The sequence below is a fragment of the Tetrahymena thermophila genome (genome assembly GCF_000189635.1).
Source record: "Tetrahymena thermophila SB210 genomic scaffold scf_8254564, whole genome shotgun sequence".
NCBI lineage: Eukaryota > Ciliophora > Oligohymenophorea > Hymenostomatida > Tetrahymenidae > Tetrahymena > Tetrahymena thermophila.
The window spans coordinates 1-19,359 of record NW_002476335.1 but is presented as its reverse complement, the minus strand read 5'-3'; the positions used below and the strand labels follow the sequence as shown (position 1 = coordinate 19,359).

The window sequence follows — 19,359 nt, the reverse complement described above, 5'->3', positions numbered from 1 at the left end:
TCTAATATAATCTATATTGCGTCTAACACATTTTTTATTATTTTCATAGAATACATATTCTTTAATTGCTTAGATAAAGCTATAATTTTAATATTTAAATTTTTAAATGTCTAATAAAATCTTTTACTTTACAGTTACTTAAAACTTATTAGATTATTTACCTTTATAATTAATATTTTATATGTTACAGCAAACTATTTCAAATTCAAGCTGTAAAATTATTGAGTATTTTTTTAAATAGTAAATTGTTCTTTTGCTTATTTGCTGTAATAGAAAGTAATTATGTCTACTCTAAATTAAATTATTTTCTTTTGAAATTTGTTACTCAAAATTTTTATAAATCAGGTTATTTAATATTTCTTTTTTAAAAAACGCTTACAATTTAGAAGCTTAAAGCTACAATTTTATGCCCCTATTTAAATTTTTAAACTTTAATCCATTTATATATTTCTAAAAAATATATTTTCGCTAAAACTTTGCGAATTTAAAAAAAATGCAAGGTAATAAGTTTAAAAACAATGATTTACAGTTTGTAATTAGTGATTCAGGTAAATTATATGCATTTTTAATTTATTTTTTTTTTGAAATTAATTATAATATCCAAAATATTTCTTTTGAAATCTGATCATAATTATCAATAATTTTAAAAACTCATAAAATTTATCAACATTGAGTAATAATTATTAATTCAAAAAAATAAATAATCAAATAAATTGAAATACAAAAACCGAATAATAAAATAAATAAATGGACAAACTTGAAATTGAAAATTCATAACAATAAACTACTTTACTCCAAGAAGTTAATTAAATAGTGGAATAAATTGTGAACACTAAAGGATGGTCTGATGTATATTAAAAAATACGCTAAGAGGAAACTTTTGCTCCTATTATCATTTACAAAATGCTCTATAACTCTAATGGAAGCGAAGAAAAAGTAAAAGAAAAAATCATTTACAGAAAAGCTATGCTCTAGAAAAAACTTAAGAAGCACAATTTAGAGGCTTAATACTAAGAATTAATGAAAAGAGTTGAAGTCCCTCATCCTAAAATGGGACTCCGTATCCTCAAATTCAATGGTGGAAATGTTGAATAAGCAGTCTAATTTATTCAATAAATCTAATCAATAGGATCAGAAAAGTAACAAATGGAAGATATGTTCAAAACCCAGTATCCTAATTACAAAACTTTAATTGAAGATTTACTTTTGTCAGGATACATCTTCCTCATTCCCTTCTATTTAAAGGTGATTCGTATGTTCTAAGGAGATTTGGCAAAAATAAAAGAATATCTTAAAACAGAAAATAATAAAAATGGCAAAAAATTTTGGAAGAAATAATTCAAATGCTTATTTATGGGAACAGGAATTATGCAAAAATGTGGTAATCTAAGAAAAAAAAGATGTGGTGGTAAAAAAGAAAGATCAAAATCTTCATCATCAAGCTCAGATTCTGAAACAGAATATGATGATCAGACTTTAGATAATTATGCTAAAGGAAATTAATATTTAATATAGAATGGATTTACTGATCCTAAGAAAAACCTATAAGCTTTAAAGAAATGTAAAAGTGATGCCGAGTCTGCCTTACGCTACTTGATTAAAAAATCTTTAAGTAAAGATAGAAAAAAATCAAGTAAAGGCCGTCGTCATCATAGAAAATTCAATAAAAAGGGAAAATCTCCTAGTAGTAGTGAGAGCAGTAGTAGCAGCCGTAGCCGCAATAGATCTAAAGATAGAAGAAAAAATAATAAATCTAAATCTAGCTCTAGCTCATCTAGCAGAAGTTCAAGCTCTTCTTCACCACATTCAAGAAAATATAAGCATCACCACCATCGCCGTGATCACCATCACAGACATCACCCTTTTCATCCATTCTTTAAATTTATGAAAAATTCCAATGGCGAATTTCCAGGTTAATATGATTTAAAAAATAGGATGAACTTTAACATGCCACCTCCACCCCCTCCTCATTGTGCATATCCTTAATCTAACTTCCCTATGTTTCCTTTTCATCCATTCTCAAATTTTAATATGGTTAACTCCTAATAAAATAGATAACACAATCCTCTACAAGAATAAAGTAATACTTAAAATATGCTTCTGGAACAACTCAGATAATAATACAAATATTAATAAGATTTACAATCATAATAATTAGAACTACTTCAATAAATGAATCCATTAGCACAAAGCTAAAATGATAGTAGAGTCAATAATATTTAATAATTGAGAAATTAAATGTTTTTGATGCAAAATAATCAACCTTAGGCAAACCTTAATTCATAAACACAAGGAAACTCCTAAAATAATAATAACTAAGAAGACGTTGAAATACTAATTAAAGATACTAAAGAAAAGCTCAACATTTCTGAATAAAAAAAAAATAACTGAAAAAAGCTATTTTGAATATATAAAATACTTTTTATCTAAATATAAATAAATATAATTAAATATCTAATAATATTCATTATTAAAATGTAAACTAACATTTTGTGTGATTGGTGTTTGTAACTTTTTTAATCATTTTTTTTATTTTAAACATTTTAATTATTTTTGTTAGTTACATTAAGGATCTTAAATTATGAAATATTAAATTTATTAATTTGCTTGAATTTACTTTACTGTTCATTTTCAGATTTTAAAAAAATTAATACTTTTTTTGATTGTAGCTCTAATAAAATATATGCGAAAAAGTGTTTGCACAGATACCAACCAATAAAAAGATATATAATTTTGAAACAAAAATAATATCAAATCATAAACTTTCAATTTAAAATGTCTTAACAGTAAAGTTCTGAATAATTTTCATCTCCTTAATCCGGATCTACAATAGAGTCAAAATAAAAACATAAAACTAAAATTAGGAGCATTTCTACCAATAAATAGTACAACAAAGCAGACCAATAGCCTTTAAAATTAGATAAAATAGATTTTAAAAAGCGTGAAAATTCATTTGTTCTTGATTGCTAAAAATTTAGTGCAAAAGAAACTCTAACTTACGATCCTTTGTTAGATGATAATTTAAGATTATTTTTTTACAATCCTCGCAATAAATAAAGTCTCATAAAGAATGGATTGGTAAAATAAAATATGATTTTTAAGATAGATAGATAGAAAAAATTTCATTTATATTATATTTAAAGATAAAAAGAGATGGAAGTCCTGTTGATTCTAAAATGTATAGATAATTTTTAAACTAAACGACAATAAATAGAACCAACTCAATAGAGACCTTCTATGAGAGGGAAGTAATAAAAAAACATAAGGATTAAAAGCTACCGCCCATAATAAAAATAGAACAAGTAAAATACTATTTTGTTTATGACAAATAAGTTTCATGTTAAATTTAATTTATTTACTATTAAAGATTTCGCCAAGATAAAATAGCAACGATAAAGAAAAAGAAGAAAATTTAAGCACTAAGCAGTTGACTTAAAGAAAAGTCTAAAAGCCAACATAAATTTAATTAGATAAACAGGAAAATTCATTTTCCAATAATTTTTTAACTCCTCAGACAAAGTATAATGCTGGAAGGAAAAGCCCATTTGCTAAATCTTAAAGTAGAAGAAGGATTTAAAAGATATCTTCTGTTGAAAAAGAAAGAACTGATAAAAAAGAAAAAATAATTCACACTTATGGATATACCTTATAGGAGTTAAAAGAAGATAGATAAAATACGAAAGAGTTAAAAAAAAATTAAGTAAATAGCTATTATGAAAAAAATAGAAACAGTGAAAGTCCTAACAAAGATAAACCTGTAAAAAAGGAGGATTTCGATATATTTATTCAAACTTTTAGATAAAAATACTCAAATAAAAAGCTTACAGATTAATAATGATGCTTATAAAGCTTGAAGGATTCATATACCATTTTAATTATTAATACACTTCTTTAAACATTAAATTACATTATAGTAAACTTCAATAATTTTTTTGAATAAAATATATATATAAATAATAAATAAATTAACTAAATGCACTCAAGCAAAATATAAACTAAGCCTTCTTCATATTATCAGAGATTTTCAAATTTTCTACTATGCAATCTATAAGATTTGTTGGATACTCTGTTACTCTTCTTATGTAATACTTTAATTTGGTTCATATGGATTTTATTGTTAATCAAGAATAATCTTTATGGTGTCTATTAACGAATTAAGAAGGAGCTATGATATTGAAACATTACTTTTAACAATTTAAGTTATCCAAGGAATGCATTAATCTAAGTATTATCTATTATATAGCATACCCTTAAGTTTGGTTAATAAATATTCACTATGAGTATCATCTAGTTTATTAATGCAGTCTTCCATTTCTATTTTAATATTATATCAAATTTTTAATAAAATTATTTTATGTAAATATAATCATTTATCTTTCTTTGTATGAATTTTTCAAATTAAATTTTTCTACTAAAATATTACCTGAAAGCTTAAGTACTTAAATGAGGAAATCATCATCTTACTAAGTAAGGGCTATACTTAGAGCTTCATTATATTTTTAATCCTAATTTTAGTATTTTTTAGGTAAAATATTTAGTTTTTATTTAAAATAAATATAAATGAAAAATATTTTACTTGAAGGAATTCGAAAACTTAATCTATATTCTCTATTTAATTTTATTATTGAATGTTATAATCAACTTTCTATTAAAATGTTTCTTATTTTTAATATGGATTTAGGGTTCTTTTATTTTAATTCTTAGACTACTCACTTTACTATTCCAATTTTTCTGTTTCAAATTATTTTTAGATGTTTATTTGTTGACTTTATAATTTTGTTTAGGAATCTAGTAAGATATTAATTTATGGAAATATTGATGATTCATCATATTTCTTTTCTTTACTTGCTTGATATGATTCTTCAATTTTCTATTAGCTCTCAATCTTTTCAGCAGTATTTATTTCTTTAAATACACCATTCAATAAACTTCTCTTTCTACCATTTTGTTTTTTTTCTGCAGCAAAAAATGGCTTTTCTTCGTTTTTAGTATTTTAATTAGATTAGAACTAAATAATATGATTATTGCTAACATTTATTGCCTGTTCAACCTTTTAAATAGTTTTATTTAATTATTTTAAAGATATTTCTTCTTCATTTTCATTTATCTATTTTGGAAATTCATCATTATTCTAATCTTTCCAATAATTGGAAGAAGGTACGAAAGAATTTTTAGGAGAAAATGATTACTGTATTTCATGTTTAAATGTTTATCTTTTAAAAGTTTATGAATCATTTCTTGTCATACCTTTATTTTCTTAGCTGAAGGAATCTCCTAATTATTTTTTTTGCATTTATTCAGTTAACTATTCTTGCTTTTAGAATTAATCAAAATTAAATTTATTATTTTAACAAAATTTGGCTGTTTGTTCCTGGCCATGAATATGAGCAATATTTTAATCATGTGATTCTAATCCTTAAAGTGGAGATATGCTTCTTATTTATGATTACTTATCTTAAATTTTATTTGCTCTTCTGAAATATTATGAGTGATTGAATTACTAAGGTTCATGGTTATTATGATAGACTTTTTTTATAGTGTTTGCCTCTGTTATTTAGTTTAACAGTAATATTTTCTTTTCACTTTATTAGTTTTACATTTGTAAAGTATGCTAATGAGGCGACAATTTATTCAAACTGGATGGTATTTATGTTATTTAGTAACTGGGTAAGTATAATTAATTAATACCATTCTGTATATATGAATTATTCTAATTTAAAGGTATCATATTGTTGAATTGAGTTCTTATAATATTTTACTAGTTCAAACCAAGTTAATTTATTTATGTACCTTGATCTATTTGTTGAGATAGTAATTATTCAATACGGATTTAAAGATCTTGAATTTATACATTCAACTAGTGTATAACTGATTGTAGATTATTTTCTTTCTCTAAGTGTTCTTACATTAGAGACTGCTTCTCAGTTTGTGCTTGGCTTAACTATTGTATCAAATTTTACATTTTATTATTTACTTCAATAATTTACTAATTTAACTACTTTTCAATTTATTCTTTTTAAACTTTAGTTTCATTTAACTTTATTCTCAATTTTTAATTTTCATCTTCGAGCTATCTTATTTTATCTAAGTACAAAGTAGGTTCATTGTTTAAATGCTATGAAATATTGAATTGTAAATTTGATTCAGATATTTGAGCTAATTATTAATCGAAATTATTTAATCTCTTATATGAAGCACTCCTTTGATAGCTCGGGGACTACTAAAATATGGGCTTGTACTACCTTTAAGAAGACTTTTAATAATAAGATTATATATTTAGCTGATTTTGTTAATTTGGGGATATAGATTAAGGCTTTAATAAGCTTCTCTATGCAGGAGAGTAAGTACTTGATCTTTTAACAAAATCATCTTAGATTTAAATGTCACTGTTGCTTGGTGTGGTGTTATTCACCTAATTAAATACTTTTGAGTTGTTTTACAATGTTAAACCGTTATTTATAATAGAACTCCCTTTTTTAATAAACCATATAAAAATTAATAATTTTCAAAAAATGAGTGCAAGGTTTGATAAATGCTTTCAACATTTGTAAAAAAAATTCATCTTAAGTAGTAAATTTAATAAAAATTTTTTTTAAGAAAAATAAAATTCAGCATCTTCATTAAACCTTAATTAATTATTTTCAGCATATATTATAACTTACGAGCCATAAGCTAGGCATTTGGACTAATTGGAGTATTTTCAAATATCTTTTTTCTTTTTTTATTTTAATTGTTGTTTTACATGTAATTTCTTGAAGGAGAGAAACTAGTATTTTTAGGTAAAGACTTCTCTCTTTAATCAAATTCTTCTAAGCTCTAGTTTGATCCATTTTTTGACTAATTTTTTAAATTCTAAGGTGATACTGACAATCTTTATTTGGAATCTTTATCGCCACTGCTGAGTAAATCTTAATAAACTTTTAAATCAGATTAAATTTTTTTAATATTTTCATCTATCTATTTTAAATCTTTATCTAAATTTTTGTTTTGAAACTTTTAACTATTTTGTTCTTAAACTTTTGGTTACTAAAATTCTTTGTTATCTATTAAAGAAAGAGATTAACTTTTATGCATAGCCAACTTACTTCTATTTTGGTGGTCTTCTTGATTTTATTATCCTTCGTTAAGTTTTATTTCAATCAAATTTTTCGGAGCATTTTCAAAAAAATTTTTATTTAATTTTTTTTCAATAGGATCTTTTTTCTATTTAAATTAATTTGGAGGACTAGAATTATATTTATCGAATTTCATCTCTTTTTTGACTTATAGTTACTTTTTATAATCTTTTTTAATACATAAAATATTTTAAAATTTATTTAGTAATAAATGTACTAACTACCTGGAGATAGTCTCTTTAATCCTGGAATTTTACTTTATTATTTATTATCAACCTTTAATTATTGATTTTCAAAATCTTCTTATTTTTGATTTTCTTTCTCTTTTATGTTATCATGTTATTTTTATAGATTTTATTCTTAATCCTATATTTATTTTAATTTTTCTAATGCTTATTCTATAGTCTCTTAGTCAATGTCTACAGTTTCCAATAATGGCATTGAAGAATTGCTTTAAGTTTCTTCTTTTTATTCTACCAATTCGTTAAGCTAATTTCCATTTTATTCATTTAAAATATGCTGTTCAATATGGTTTCCTTTTAAATTTTTCAGACTTTGATTTCCATATAAAGCACGTCCCTCCTATTTAAAAATTAAAATATTTTTAATAAATAATAAAAAATCAATATAAAAAAAATTAATTTTTACCCTCTTGGATGATATTAAAGATTATTCTTTAGGAGTTGATGATAAATTTTCAGAAGAGACATTTTGTACATACTTTTACTCTCTTAAAGTAGGAAGGTCTTGAAGAGATACCAAAGCTACTTAGGCTGCTTCTCTAACACTTTTTATTTTATCATATTTGAAGGAGCTAACTACTTCAACACATTGATCTTTGTAAAGTGATATATATGGAGGAGTTAGAACAGAAAGAGTATAGATGATATCAATACAAATCTTTCTCTTTTACCAATTTGAGCTAGAAGAGTTAATATTCATGTTGATAGCATTTTAAGTGATAATATTTTATTCTTTTGAAAGCTGATCAATTACAAAAGGCACACAATACTCACAACAATCTTCAAATTACTCTTCACAAGCAACTATCAGACTTAGCAGACAGTCCAGTAATTGATTTTCTGCCGCTATGTTTGTTTTCTCTATAGGCTTCATAATTTATAAACAAATATTTATTCTATCATCAATTATTAATAGTTGAGGAATACTTTGTATTGAAATAGAAAGACACATAGAAGAAGCTACTGATTTTTTTTTATCAGCTAACGAGCTATTCGGACATTAAATTAATGAAAAATATAACCCCATTAGTTGATCCCAAAATTATTTAATTTCAAATTCCTAATAATCTTAGCTACTTTAGTCAATTTAAAAAGCTTTTTAAACTAAAATCCCTACATTTTCAGCCAATGCAAGATAAGTATTTGCATCATCATCGCAAATCTTTTTTTATAATACTTTGCATATTTTATTCCATGAAATAAATACATATTTTTGATAAATCTCTCCAATAATTCCTAAAACTTTCAACAAATCTTTCTTTTATTTAGAATTGAGATTATTATTAGATTCTAAAAGCATATCACATAAAGCAGAAAGCCTTTCTTATTTTCCTATTTCTCCATAATTAGTTAAAATTTATTTCATTTCAGAAAGAGCAGCATCGACAGTAAAGTTATCGCTATATATTTTTCAAAATAATTAGCAAAAATTTTAATACCATCAAAAGTTAATATAAAAAATTCTTAAAATAAATGATCATCAAAAAAGAGATAAAAAGCTAAACAAATATGCCAACATATTAATTTAAGCAAATGGTTTACTAAATTCTGTATATAGTCTACTTAATTGCAGCTTTAAACTATTATAAATTGAAAATATTCGAATGTTATATGCACTTTTTATTCATTTAATTAAAATCACTCAATCACTCACTTGCTAATTATATCTAAAGTAACTAAAATAGCTAAAGTTTTTTAATTATTAATTTTTTTTCTAAGCTTATATTCAATCTGTCATTCAATCAAAAACTTAACTGAAAACCTTAAAAAGAAAATTTATAATAACTTTGTAAATTATTTTTTGTCAATACAAAAAAATTTAGATCGTTAAAAAATTTATTTGCGGACATAATTGAAGTTTTAAAAATAATGTATCTATCTATCAATATAACTAATTTAATTTATATTAAAATTTTGGACAGTTATTCCACTTTCTATAAAATAAAACAAACTTTATTTTTATAGTTTGATTTACAATTATTTCTAAATTATAAAAAGTTGATTGAAAGTGAAAATTTTTTAAAAAATTCATTTTAATATTTTATCATTGAGGAGAATTATACAAAATATAACTAATACTTATTATTAATTACTTGAAAGTTTACAATTTATTTCCACTAAAAGAATTATTTAATCAAATAGAAATAAAAATCAAAACATAGGTGTTTCATCATACTCATTTGATTTCTTCTTATCTTAGCCTAAGTTTAAACCTTTCAAAAGACCTTGCATTTTATTTTTCTTTTCATTAACTTTTGGGAGCTTTTTCAAAGAATTTTAAATTTATGGTGTCTATTATTATTATTAGATTTAGTTATTTCTTAAGAATCCATCACTTTGTTATAAAACTTTTAAAGAGTTAATTAAGTTTCCACTTTGTTTAATGCCTTTCATTTTCAGTTTCTTTTTGCTTTCAAAAGTGTTTATTTCAGGTTATAGTTCGGTTTTAGTATTATCTTTTAAAGATTGGTTTTAATTAATATTTTTTTGGACTTCTGTAAACTTTTAATTTGTGATTTAATACTCTAACTAACTTTCTGCACGAGGAAGTCTAAATTTAATTGAATAATTATTTCCATTATTTTTTAATCCAAAATTTCCTAAACTAGATGATTGTTGCAATATCTAACTTGATCTATCTGCTTGCATGCTGCCACTTCTTGATAGCGATCTCCTCTAATTAAGCATAAATTAAGTTAGAGGGATGTCGGAACTGTTAAATTTCTTTTTATTTCTTTCTTCTTCATCTTCGTCATCACCATCTTCGCTTTTATCTCCTTTATTTTTATTTTCACTGCTATCATCACTTTCGTCATCATCTTCATTGTCTTCATCATCTTCTTCGCTCTTTTAATTTAAAATATTTTATATTTATTAACACAAATATATCTATTTACTGAATTTTTCAAATGCTTCGGCCCTAACTCTTCTTCAACAACTTCCTCATCTTCACTACCTACATTTTCGAGAGGATTAACTACAGAATTTTAGATTAATTCATTTTTATAGCTTTTCTCGTAATCTTTCATTTATACTTTTTTCATTCTCTATTACTAGTCAGCTTAATTTTCTATCTTATTTTAGAATATTTTCTTTATCATCTTAAATATGATGGGAATATTTCTAAATAACTCTATTATGCATACTCCACAAAAAAATAGCATAAGCACTGCTATAAGAATTTCAGCAGCTATAATACTGTTAACTTAAGTGTTAGTGTTTAAAGTGAGACTATATATAAGTATACATCCTTAAATAGCAGTCATTAAAGTATATGTTATAGTTGAAACATATCTATAGAATCTTTCTTAGTATGGATTTAAAAATAGCATATAGCCTGTTTATAAGGCATTTAGAGCAAATATTCCTAACACTTAAAACTCTAATCTAATTTGTAGAAACACAATAAAAATACAGATGAAAAATTTCTTTAAAATGAGTAGCAAAAAGAAATTTCTTTTCATTTTACTTTCTTAAAAGCTTACTTAATGCCATAGGAAAGACCATTTCGAATAATAATTTTGTTTTCTATGTTTTTTCATTATATTAAGTACATAGTAGATGTAGTAAACCTATTAAATCAAAAATAAAAATAAGAATATGCAAAAAACTGAATTATTAATTATATAATTACCATAAGCAAAAAGTATATTGTCCCAACAATGCAAACACAGAAGGAGATAAAGTTAAAAAGAGTGTTGTCATTCATATTTTAGTATTGTAGCAGAGAATATAGAATAAATTCTAAAGAAGTGATTTAAAAAATAATGAATGGTAAACCAACAGTAAGTGCAGCTGAAATCTTATTTCCTACAGTAAATTTTTTTTTTTTGTTTGCAATTTAATCATCAGTTGACTTTATTAAATTTAAAAATAGATTAAATTTTGACAAAATATCATTTAATTACTTTGTAATGAACTTTTCTGTAAACATATCTACAGAATCTAAAAATTAGTGCAACTAACCAAAAGAATACAACTATTATCAAAATTGTGAAAGAATTAAACAAAAATGAAGAAGTTTTATCATTGAAATAGAATTTGTCGCTTGCTTTTTAGTCATTGAGATAAGCATTGTTGCTTTGATTTTGTTAACTAATATCTATAATTTCTTAAATCAAAGTACGCTAGCCAGACTAACTTGATTGACTTGACTAAGTGCCACCAAGATTAACCTTGCTTAGTGGATTTACAATTAAATTATTTATGTTGTATCCATAAAATTTCCTACTAAAATCATCAAAACTGTAAGGATAAGTAGTATTCATATACTGTAAATAAGACAATTATTAGCATACTTCAATAAATGAAAATAGCATAGTAGGATTTCCAAAAATTCCTACAATTCCAGAAGCGATTGTAGAAATAAAAAAGCTTAGCGTTTAACTACCATAAGCAAAATTAATTACCTAATCTTTTTCTATATTTATAATTAAAATATAAATTAAAATTAATTTTTAATCAATTAGATTCTTACAATAGCATGTTTCTTCTAACTTATCAATGTAGTTTGATTAACAAAAGCAATATCCTTATTCTGGCAGTGAACCTGTTTCCCCTCTTGTTGCTTCACATAGAGTACACTAATTTTGATTAGGGCCTTAACATGAAGAACAGCTATAATGGCAATCTAAATGTAAAGTAATATTAAAAAAATTTTTTTAACTATTTTAAAAATAAATTACTTATGCATTAAATTTATTGTTTCTTTGAATCGTAGAGTGTGTATGTTTTATTTGGGCAAGCTTCGCATATTTATTTTTCAATGTTTGGCTATAATAAATCTGGACACTTAGAAATACATGCTCCTTCATACTATATTAATAAAATTATAAATTTTTATTTCTCCATTTTTAAATTATTTTAGCTTTTAAAAATAAAAGTTATAATTTAATCATAATTTACTAAGAAATAACCAATTTAGCATTTTAGGCACACGTGGGTTTGATCTTACTAGCATTTAATACATTAATCGGAACAGGGGTCACATGTTTTAGTTTAATTATTCATCCAAAAACCATCAGGACAAGATGATACACACATATCTTAAAATCTAATAAAGCCAGTAGCACAAGTTAAACAAAATTTGAAAGTAGGACCTACACATCCATTGCATTCGGATGAACATATTTAACAAGTGTTTGAACTATTTTGATTAATTAAAAATATAAATTTTATTTTCTAAATTAAAATATTTATTTTACACGACATTTTAAAATTAATCAGAGTCACAACTGGGAACACATTTATTCAAAGAATTCTTTTACTACCCAAATAAGCTATCAGGACACTTCTAAACACATTAATTGTTAAATAAATACCTCCCTGTTCTGCAAGATGTACAATCTGTTGTTTATGGCCCTACGCATGTTTAACCTATTAATTATTTTTAAAAAAATAATTTTACCATTGCTTTAACAAAACATACAAATTATTACATGAAGAATCACAAGGACTGCATACTGGCTCAAGCACTGTCGAGGAAACCGGATTAGGCCAAGTTCCATCAACGCATGTTGATAAACAACTTGTGCCATATAAAAAAAAACTTGGTTTACAGCTATTACAATTATTGTTTCCTTAATTAAAACATACTGCACAACTATTATCGCAATTGGTGCATATACTTTTAGGATAATCTTGTCCATATAATCCTATTGGGCAAGTTTAAATACATTTGTTATTATATGCGTAAGTATTTCTTGGACAATCAGTAACACAGCTATTACTAGCTGTCAAATACCTTTTAATAAAAATAAATTTTTTTTATAAACTTAATTTTTTTTTATTTTAATATTGTTTGTTATTGTTTAATAATTTTAATATCTTTATTATACTTCTTTTTAAAGTATTTCTAAAATAATTTTTTTTTATCTGTTTGTTAAACAATTTTTTTTGGAATAAAAGATTAAATTAAAATTCAATTACTGTTTTGCTGGACACGAAGTACAATTATCAATAGCAGGTCCAAAGCATGCTTAACATTTCGTATTACAAGACTAGCATACTCTATCACCTGATGGCTATACTGTTCCGTACATACCATTCGGGCAAAAATCACACGAGCCATTTAGCAAATATAATGGGCTATAACATTTAGTACATCCAGTTTTTGTTGTATCAGAGCAATTTAAACACTAATTTATCATTTTAAATTTAATAAATATATTTCTTTAAAAATTTTTTACTGTTGAATCACATCTAGTACAAGTTGGAGAACTAGGATTAGAAGTATCCTTAAAGTAATAAGGAGGGCAAATTGCTAGACATAAAAACTGCTATGGGATAGAGTCCTAATATATTGGCCCATCAAAACGTATTAATGACAATGTACTGCAATCATCAGTACACTAACCGTAATTATCTAAGGAGCTAAATAAATAAAAAATTTTGGAAATTTATTTTTATTGATTGATTTAGAAAAATTACTTTTTAGCAAAATATTTTTTAGTTGGTTAGCATGTTATGCATTAATTATATGCTATTCCAGAACATGTCAAACAATTTGCAAAACACTTATAGCATTTCATATCAGTGTTAGAAGTGTATCTATCAGGAGGACAGCTTGCTACACAAGTATTGTCATTCAAATACAAAGAATTATTACATGAGGTACAGTTAGAATCAGAAGTTATACATGTTTTGCAATTAGTTAAATTACAGCTTTTACATATATTTGAGCTAAAATAATTAAATAAAAATATTAAGATAATTAATTCTTTATAAAATATTTACTCTCCGTAAAATCCATCTGGACAAGTTATCACGCAAGTATTTTAATTTGTTAAGTTATTCATTCCTGTACATGTTTTACATTAATTTAATAAATTACCAGTACATTCTCCGCATGTAGTATGGCATTACTAACATATAGAGTTACTATCATGATAATAATGGCTATCACATTATATAACGCATTTTCCTGTAGGCCCAGATATAGGAATGTATTGCAAGTAATTGCTAGGAGGACAAGATAAGCAATTAGTAGGGCCAGATGTGGAACATGTTAAACAAGATCCGTCGCACAGAGAACATACAGGATTTGCAGGTGTAGAATTATCTTTATAAGTACCAGGTTTGCAAGTTTAAACACAAGTTTTTCCATCCTATAGATAACTTTTTTATTAAAATAAGATTAATTTAGAATAAAGCTTAAACTTTTATATTCATAAAATACAGTAAAATCTTTTTATTTTTATGGCATTTTTATTAAATTATTTTATGTTTGTTTTTAAGAAGTTAATTTAAAAGATTATTTATAATTAAAAAAATAAAGTGTTTGTTTATTAATAAATTGTGAAGACTAAAATTATTTTTGTCCTACTTTTAAAAGATTTCCCAAGATAAATTTTCTTAAAGATTATAAAAATTATTTCTAATTTTAAAACTGAATTAAATAAATAGAGACTTTCAAGTATTTATTCTACTTAAGTCATTTTTTACTTATTCTTTGAAATGTCACATTAAGTGCACTAATCAATTAATGATCCACTACAGTTATAGCAAGAAGGATGGCATGGTTTACAAGTAAACGAAACATTGTCTGCAAAAGTTGAAGTATTACATTATGCTGCTTAAACACATACATTCCCTTGCAAATATTATTGATTATTAACTACAGTTGGGCCACAAGAGGTACAGTTTGTAGGACTGTTAACACAACTAAATAATAAGAAATAATTTATGAATTTTGTTTTTAAAAATTTAAAATGAGTATTACTTTCCGCAATGTTAGTCGCAATTATTGCATTATTAGTTAGCAGTGTTGGCGTAAAATTAATCTGGGCAAATTTTAACACATGTTTTTGATGCGATCAAATAAAAATAAGGGTTTTTACAATCTGTACAACTTGTAGGTGAACCACTATCGCATTAATAACAAGTTGAATCACAGTTAATACACTTTAATTAACCATCGTCTGGATATTTTCCAATTGGGCAAGTATTTACACACTATTAAATGAAATATAAATCAGATATTTATTTTGTTTACAAACATTTAATTTACTTAATCTACATCCAAATATACTTTGCCACTCGCTGGTTAAGTACAGCTTTGGCATTATTGATTTCCTTTTTAAATGTTTTTTATAAGAGTAATTAAATTTATAAGTTACAATTATTGTAATTTATAATATCAAGATAGATCATTTAAAATTGAATAATTTATTTTAATTATTTACCAGGCCCAGTGCAAGTTGCACAACCAGGAAAACAGTCGCCACATATTTTATTTAATTCGTCTTAATATGTTCCTGGTTAACATTAAATAAAGCATTAGTTGTTGTAAAAATATTTATCTGGAGAGCAAGAAAGACAGCCTTGAGTACCAGATTGAAAGCAGGTAAGACAGTTAGCATGACAAGGAGCGCATGAAGAACAAGGTATAGATGTACATGGATTGTTGATAATCATGTAAGATGATGAGCTACATAAGCACATACCAGATTATAATGAAAACGAATTAGAATAACAACTTAAACACTATATTTTTATTTCATAATTGATCAATATAATTTATTCCTTTATTATATTTGTCTTACATTATTTATTAAGCTTCCATTACAAGATGCACAAGAGGGATGACAAACATTTATTTTAAGTACAAACCTTCTGAATGAAAATACTATTATTATTTATTTTATTTTTTACTTTTAACTATTTCTTCATTTTTAATTCTTTACATTGATTATTTACAACAGAAGCATCAGAAGAATAGCCTGAACCTGTAATTAAGATTTCTACATGATCTGCTGTATGAGGATAAGTTTGTGCAGTATTTATGTTGAAAGCTTAGTCATTACCATTAACAGATGTTAAACTAAAATTTTGAACGGTAGAATCTGTGGTAACAAATAAATTAATAGTAAAGGCTTAATTTTAATTTAAATAAAAACCATAAATGAATTTAATTTATCTAGTATGAAAAAGGATTTACGAACTCCTGAGGCTTAGTACAAAAAAGTTATTGATAGTTAAGTATGAGGAATAATATTATTCACTCTGAGCATGGCAGAGTTTGATACTTTAAGCTGTCCTAGATAGAGATAAACTCCATTCTATTTATATGTTTTAATTATATTTTGTTATAAATCAAATTCTTTTAAATACATCTGGAAAACCTGAAACTTATTTGCCATAATCTCCTGTCTACTCCCAATTAGCTCTATCACTGTCAAAAGAAGCTTAATCTGCCTTAGGGATATCATAAAAATACTAAGAAATAGTTTACCAAACTATATTTTAAAAGAATATTATTAATTTTATCTTAAAAATGAACAATTTTGCTTTATTATAAAATTAATTTATTAACCTTATCCTCTACATAAACACAATAATTGTGTTGCTAGAAATAGTTAAAACAAAATTCTCCAAAAATACTTGTTTACTTTCATTAAAAATCCTTTATTAAAAATGAAAATGGCAAGTAAATTAAGTCTACTTAGAAGCTATTTCTAAACTTATTTATTTATTGATTTCTTATAAAAATAATCAAAATATTATGATTAGATAGATAATTACCTTTAATTTATAAAAATAACCACAATATCCAATTTTTTGAAGAGATTTCAAATTAAAATACCTCATTTAATTAAAAAATGCATGTATATCATAGTTTGAATCAAAATTTATATTACATAACCAAAGAAATATTTAGTATCAATTGTATCATACTCTCTCCATTTACTATTATTTGCTTTCACAAAAATCTTTTTATTATTTTTTTAGTTTATTAAGTTAAAATGTTTACAAGTAATTTAATATCGACTACTCTTAAAATTTTCAAATATTTGCAATCTTATATAATGTAACTAATGAAATCTTCATATATTTTTTTAATGAAAAAGAATAAATTTAATTTTACTTGTAATAAATTCTAATAATTTAAATTTAATTTAAAAGTATAAGCAAACTTGATAATCAAAAGTAAACATTTAAAATATATATTAAATAAAATAATGTTAATATATGAATTTGGATATAAACAAAACGCATGACTAACAATAGTAAAAAATAACTTGATGATTAAGGGAAGAGTATATAAAAGAGAAAAATATACAAGTTAAAATTATAAGTATATGAAGGATATAAATACTAAGAAATGAATATTTAAATTAAAATTTGTCTCAAATTGAAGGAAAGGATCTTTTATTTATTTATTATTTATTTTATAATTTTTTAGTTATTATTAGGATGTAAATAATTTCATATTATTGTTTTTTGTTTTTGATACTATAATATTTTAATATTTTAGCTATTAAGAAGGGCTTTTATTTTTATATTTATTTAGTAATTAAAACATCAGTAAAGAAAGATATTTATTTTTACATCAGTCAGTCAGTCAATTTTTTTTTCAAAATTTTTTTTAAGGCAATGTAAATACTAATAGCACCAGCAGAAAGTAAAACCATTGATAGCAATTTCTTATTTTTTTAAAAAAACTCTTGAGCTAACTACTAAATTTTTTTATTCTTTTTATTGTTTTGTGAAATTATTACTCCTTTTTGTAATGAAGACGAATTTGCTTATATCTTTTTGTTGTTAACAGCTTCTTGGACAGATTAATTTTGATTTTGTTTTTATCTTTCAATCTATAGTTTTGTGATCTGTCTTTATTTAAAACTAGTTCGAGTCAATTCATAAAAAGTTATTGTTTTATCATCTATAGTTTCGATTTTGTAGTTGTTTCTTACTACAAAGTGCTGGAATAAGGCTACCTTTGATATGTAAAACAAATTCATCACTAAACGTACTTTTACTTTATTTATTTCTACTAATTTTTCTCCTAGTTAATACTAATCTGGATACTGATCGAAATCAAAATTGATATCGCCATTATAAAATATTGTCATATGAACCAATTAATTTTCTTTAAATAGAACCTTTTCATTTTTAACTGCTTTCTAGAGTAGCTCTATTCCTGCTTCAGGTAACTTTTTCAACTTAGAGTTTGTAATTTTAATGCTACAAATAATAAATACTTAATCTCCTTACTACACTAAATGGTCTTATCCAAAGCATTCAATGATCAATTAATTTTAAGAAACATTTGAATTTTTTTTTAATTCTGCCCTCAATTACTCAATAAAGGTATATAATTGGAAATTATTGGCTACTTAAAAAATAGATTGATGCAAATCATATTTATTATTATTTTATTAATATTTTTCTAAATTATACTCAAACACATCTGGAATGAAATCGTCAATCACTATATATTTAAGATATTTTTCGAGAAAGTTGCTTTCTATTTTATTATAATGGTCTGCTACACTTCTTTCGCAAAGTCCTGTAATTGATCCTCTATTATTCTAATAATTTTGCTATCTACTATTTTGAATCGCATTATTATTATTGTTATTATTAATCTAGTTATTTGTATTTCTAATTTCCATCATTATCTTAAAATTCTTTACTATTGAAATTAATCCTTTCTTCCTTGAATTAATTATTTCTTTTAAAAATCTAATAATTAGTCAATTTTTACATCAATTAAAAAATTAATAAACAAATAATTACTATCAATATTTCCCTAGATATAAAATAAAAATGTTAAATTTTAGTCATAGATATTTGAAAAATCTAGAATATCTTCATAAAAAAGTTATATAGACTTTAAAAAGTATTTAATCACTAATGAAAAATTTTATCCATCTTTTAATTAAAAATAAGTAATTAAAATATTACCTTTCTATTGAATAATCATAAAAGTATAAAAAACGAAAACTTCATTACTGGTATTTCACAATAAATTTAAAATACATTTTTAACTTCTTAAAATTATTTAAATATAAAATTAAATGGGGTTGGGGTTGGGGTTGGGGTTGGGGTTGGGGTTGGGGTTGGGGTTGGGGTTGGGGTTGGGGTTGGGGGTTGGGGTTGGGGTTGGGGTTGGGGTTGGGGTTGGGGTTGGGGTTGGGGTTGGGGTTGGGGTTGGGGGTTGGGGTTGGGGTTGGGGTTGGGGTTGGGGTTGGGGTTGGGGTTGGGGTTGGGGTTGGGGT

The 19,359-nt window shown here is 24.4% G+C and overlaps 5 protein-coding genes across 5 annotated transcripts; 1 reads left to right on the top strand and 4 right to left on the bottom strand. All coding sequences in view use genetic code 6, as the record gives it.

The window, feature by feature from the left end:
- Positions 1–1,660: 1,660 nt before the first annotated feature.
- On the bottom strand, positions 1,661–2,017 carry TTHERM_000215893 (transmembrane protein, putative; the record flags this gene model as incomplete). The annotated part of the gene is made up of 1 exon (XM_012798716.1): positions 1,661–2,017. The coding sequence occupies one exon, from the start codon at positions 2,015–2,017 to the stop codon at positions 1,661–1,663; it is 357 nt and encodes a 118-aa protein (XP_012654170.1).
- A 758-nt stretch (positions 2,018–2,775) lies between these two features.
- On the top strand, positions 2,776–3,838 carry TTHERM_00215890 (hypothetical protein; the record flags this gene model as incomplete). The annotated part of the gene is made up of 3 exons (XM_001020459.2): positions 2,776–3,078; positions 3,144–3,302; positions 3,368–3,838. 3 exons carry the CDS (start codon positions 2,776–2,778, stop codon positions 3,836–3,838), a joined length of 933 nt encoding a protein of 310 aa, XP_001020459.2.
- A 186-nt stretch (positions 3,839–4,024) lies between these two features.
- On the bottom strand, positions 4,025–8,985 carry TTHERM_00215884 (myosin-10 protein, putative; the record flags this gene model as incomplete). Its single annotated transcript, XM_001470847.2, has 7 exons — positions 4,025–4,314; positions 4,424–4,505; positions 4,577–6,471; positions 6,663–7,283; positions 7,340–7,697; positions 7,764–8,757; positions 8,900–8,985. 7 exons carry the CDS (start codon positions 8,983–8,985, stop codon positions 4,025–4,027), a joined length of 4,326 nt encoding a protein of 1,441 aa, XP_001470897.2.
- Positions 8,986–9,508: 523 nt separating this feature from the next.
- TTHERM_00215880 (transmembrane protein, putative) lies at positions 9,509–16,752 on the bottom strand (the record flags this gene model as incomplete). Its single annotated transcript, XM_001020458.3, has 22 exons — positions 9,509–10,204; positions 10,255–10,929; positions 10,992–11,213; positions 11,266–11,777; positions 11,835–11,987; positions 12,043–12,172; positions 12,263–12,503; positions 12,562–12,733; positions 12,796–13,100; positions 13,286–13,494; positions 13,546–13,729; positions 13,787–14,038; positions 14,093–14,473; positions 14,801–15,019; positions 15,078–15,310; positions 15,366–15,430; positions 15,541–15,841; positions 15,901–15,983; positions 16,042–16,230; positions 16,296–16,416; positions 16,469–16,593; positions 16,671–16,752. 22 exons carry the CDS (start codon positions 16,750–16,752, stop codon positions 9,509–9,511), a joined length of 5,550 nt encoding a protein of 1,849 aa, XP_001020458.3.
- A 939-nt stretch (positions 16,753–17,691) lies between these two features.
- Positions 17,692–18,756, bottom strand: TTHERM_000215879 (transmembrane protein, putative; the record flags this gene model as incomplete). The annotated part of the gene is made up of 1 exon (XM_012798715.1): positions 17,692–18,756. The coding sequence occupies one exon, from the start codon at positions 18,754–18,756 to the stop codon at positions 17,692–17,694; it is 1,065 nt and encodes a 354-aa protein (XP_012654169.1).
- Positions 18,757–19,359: the final 603 nt, after the last annotated feature.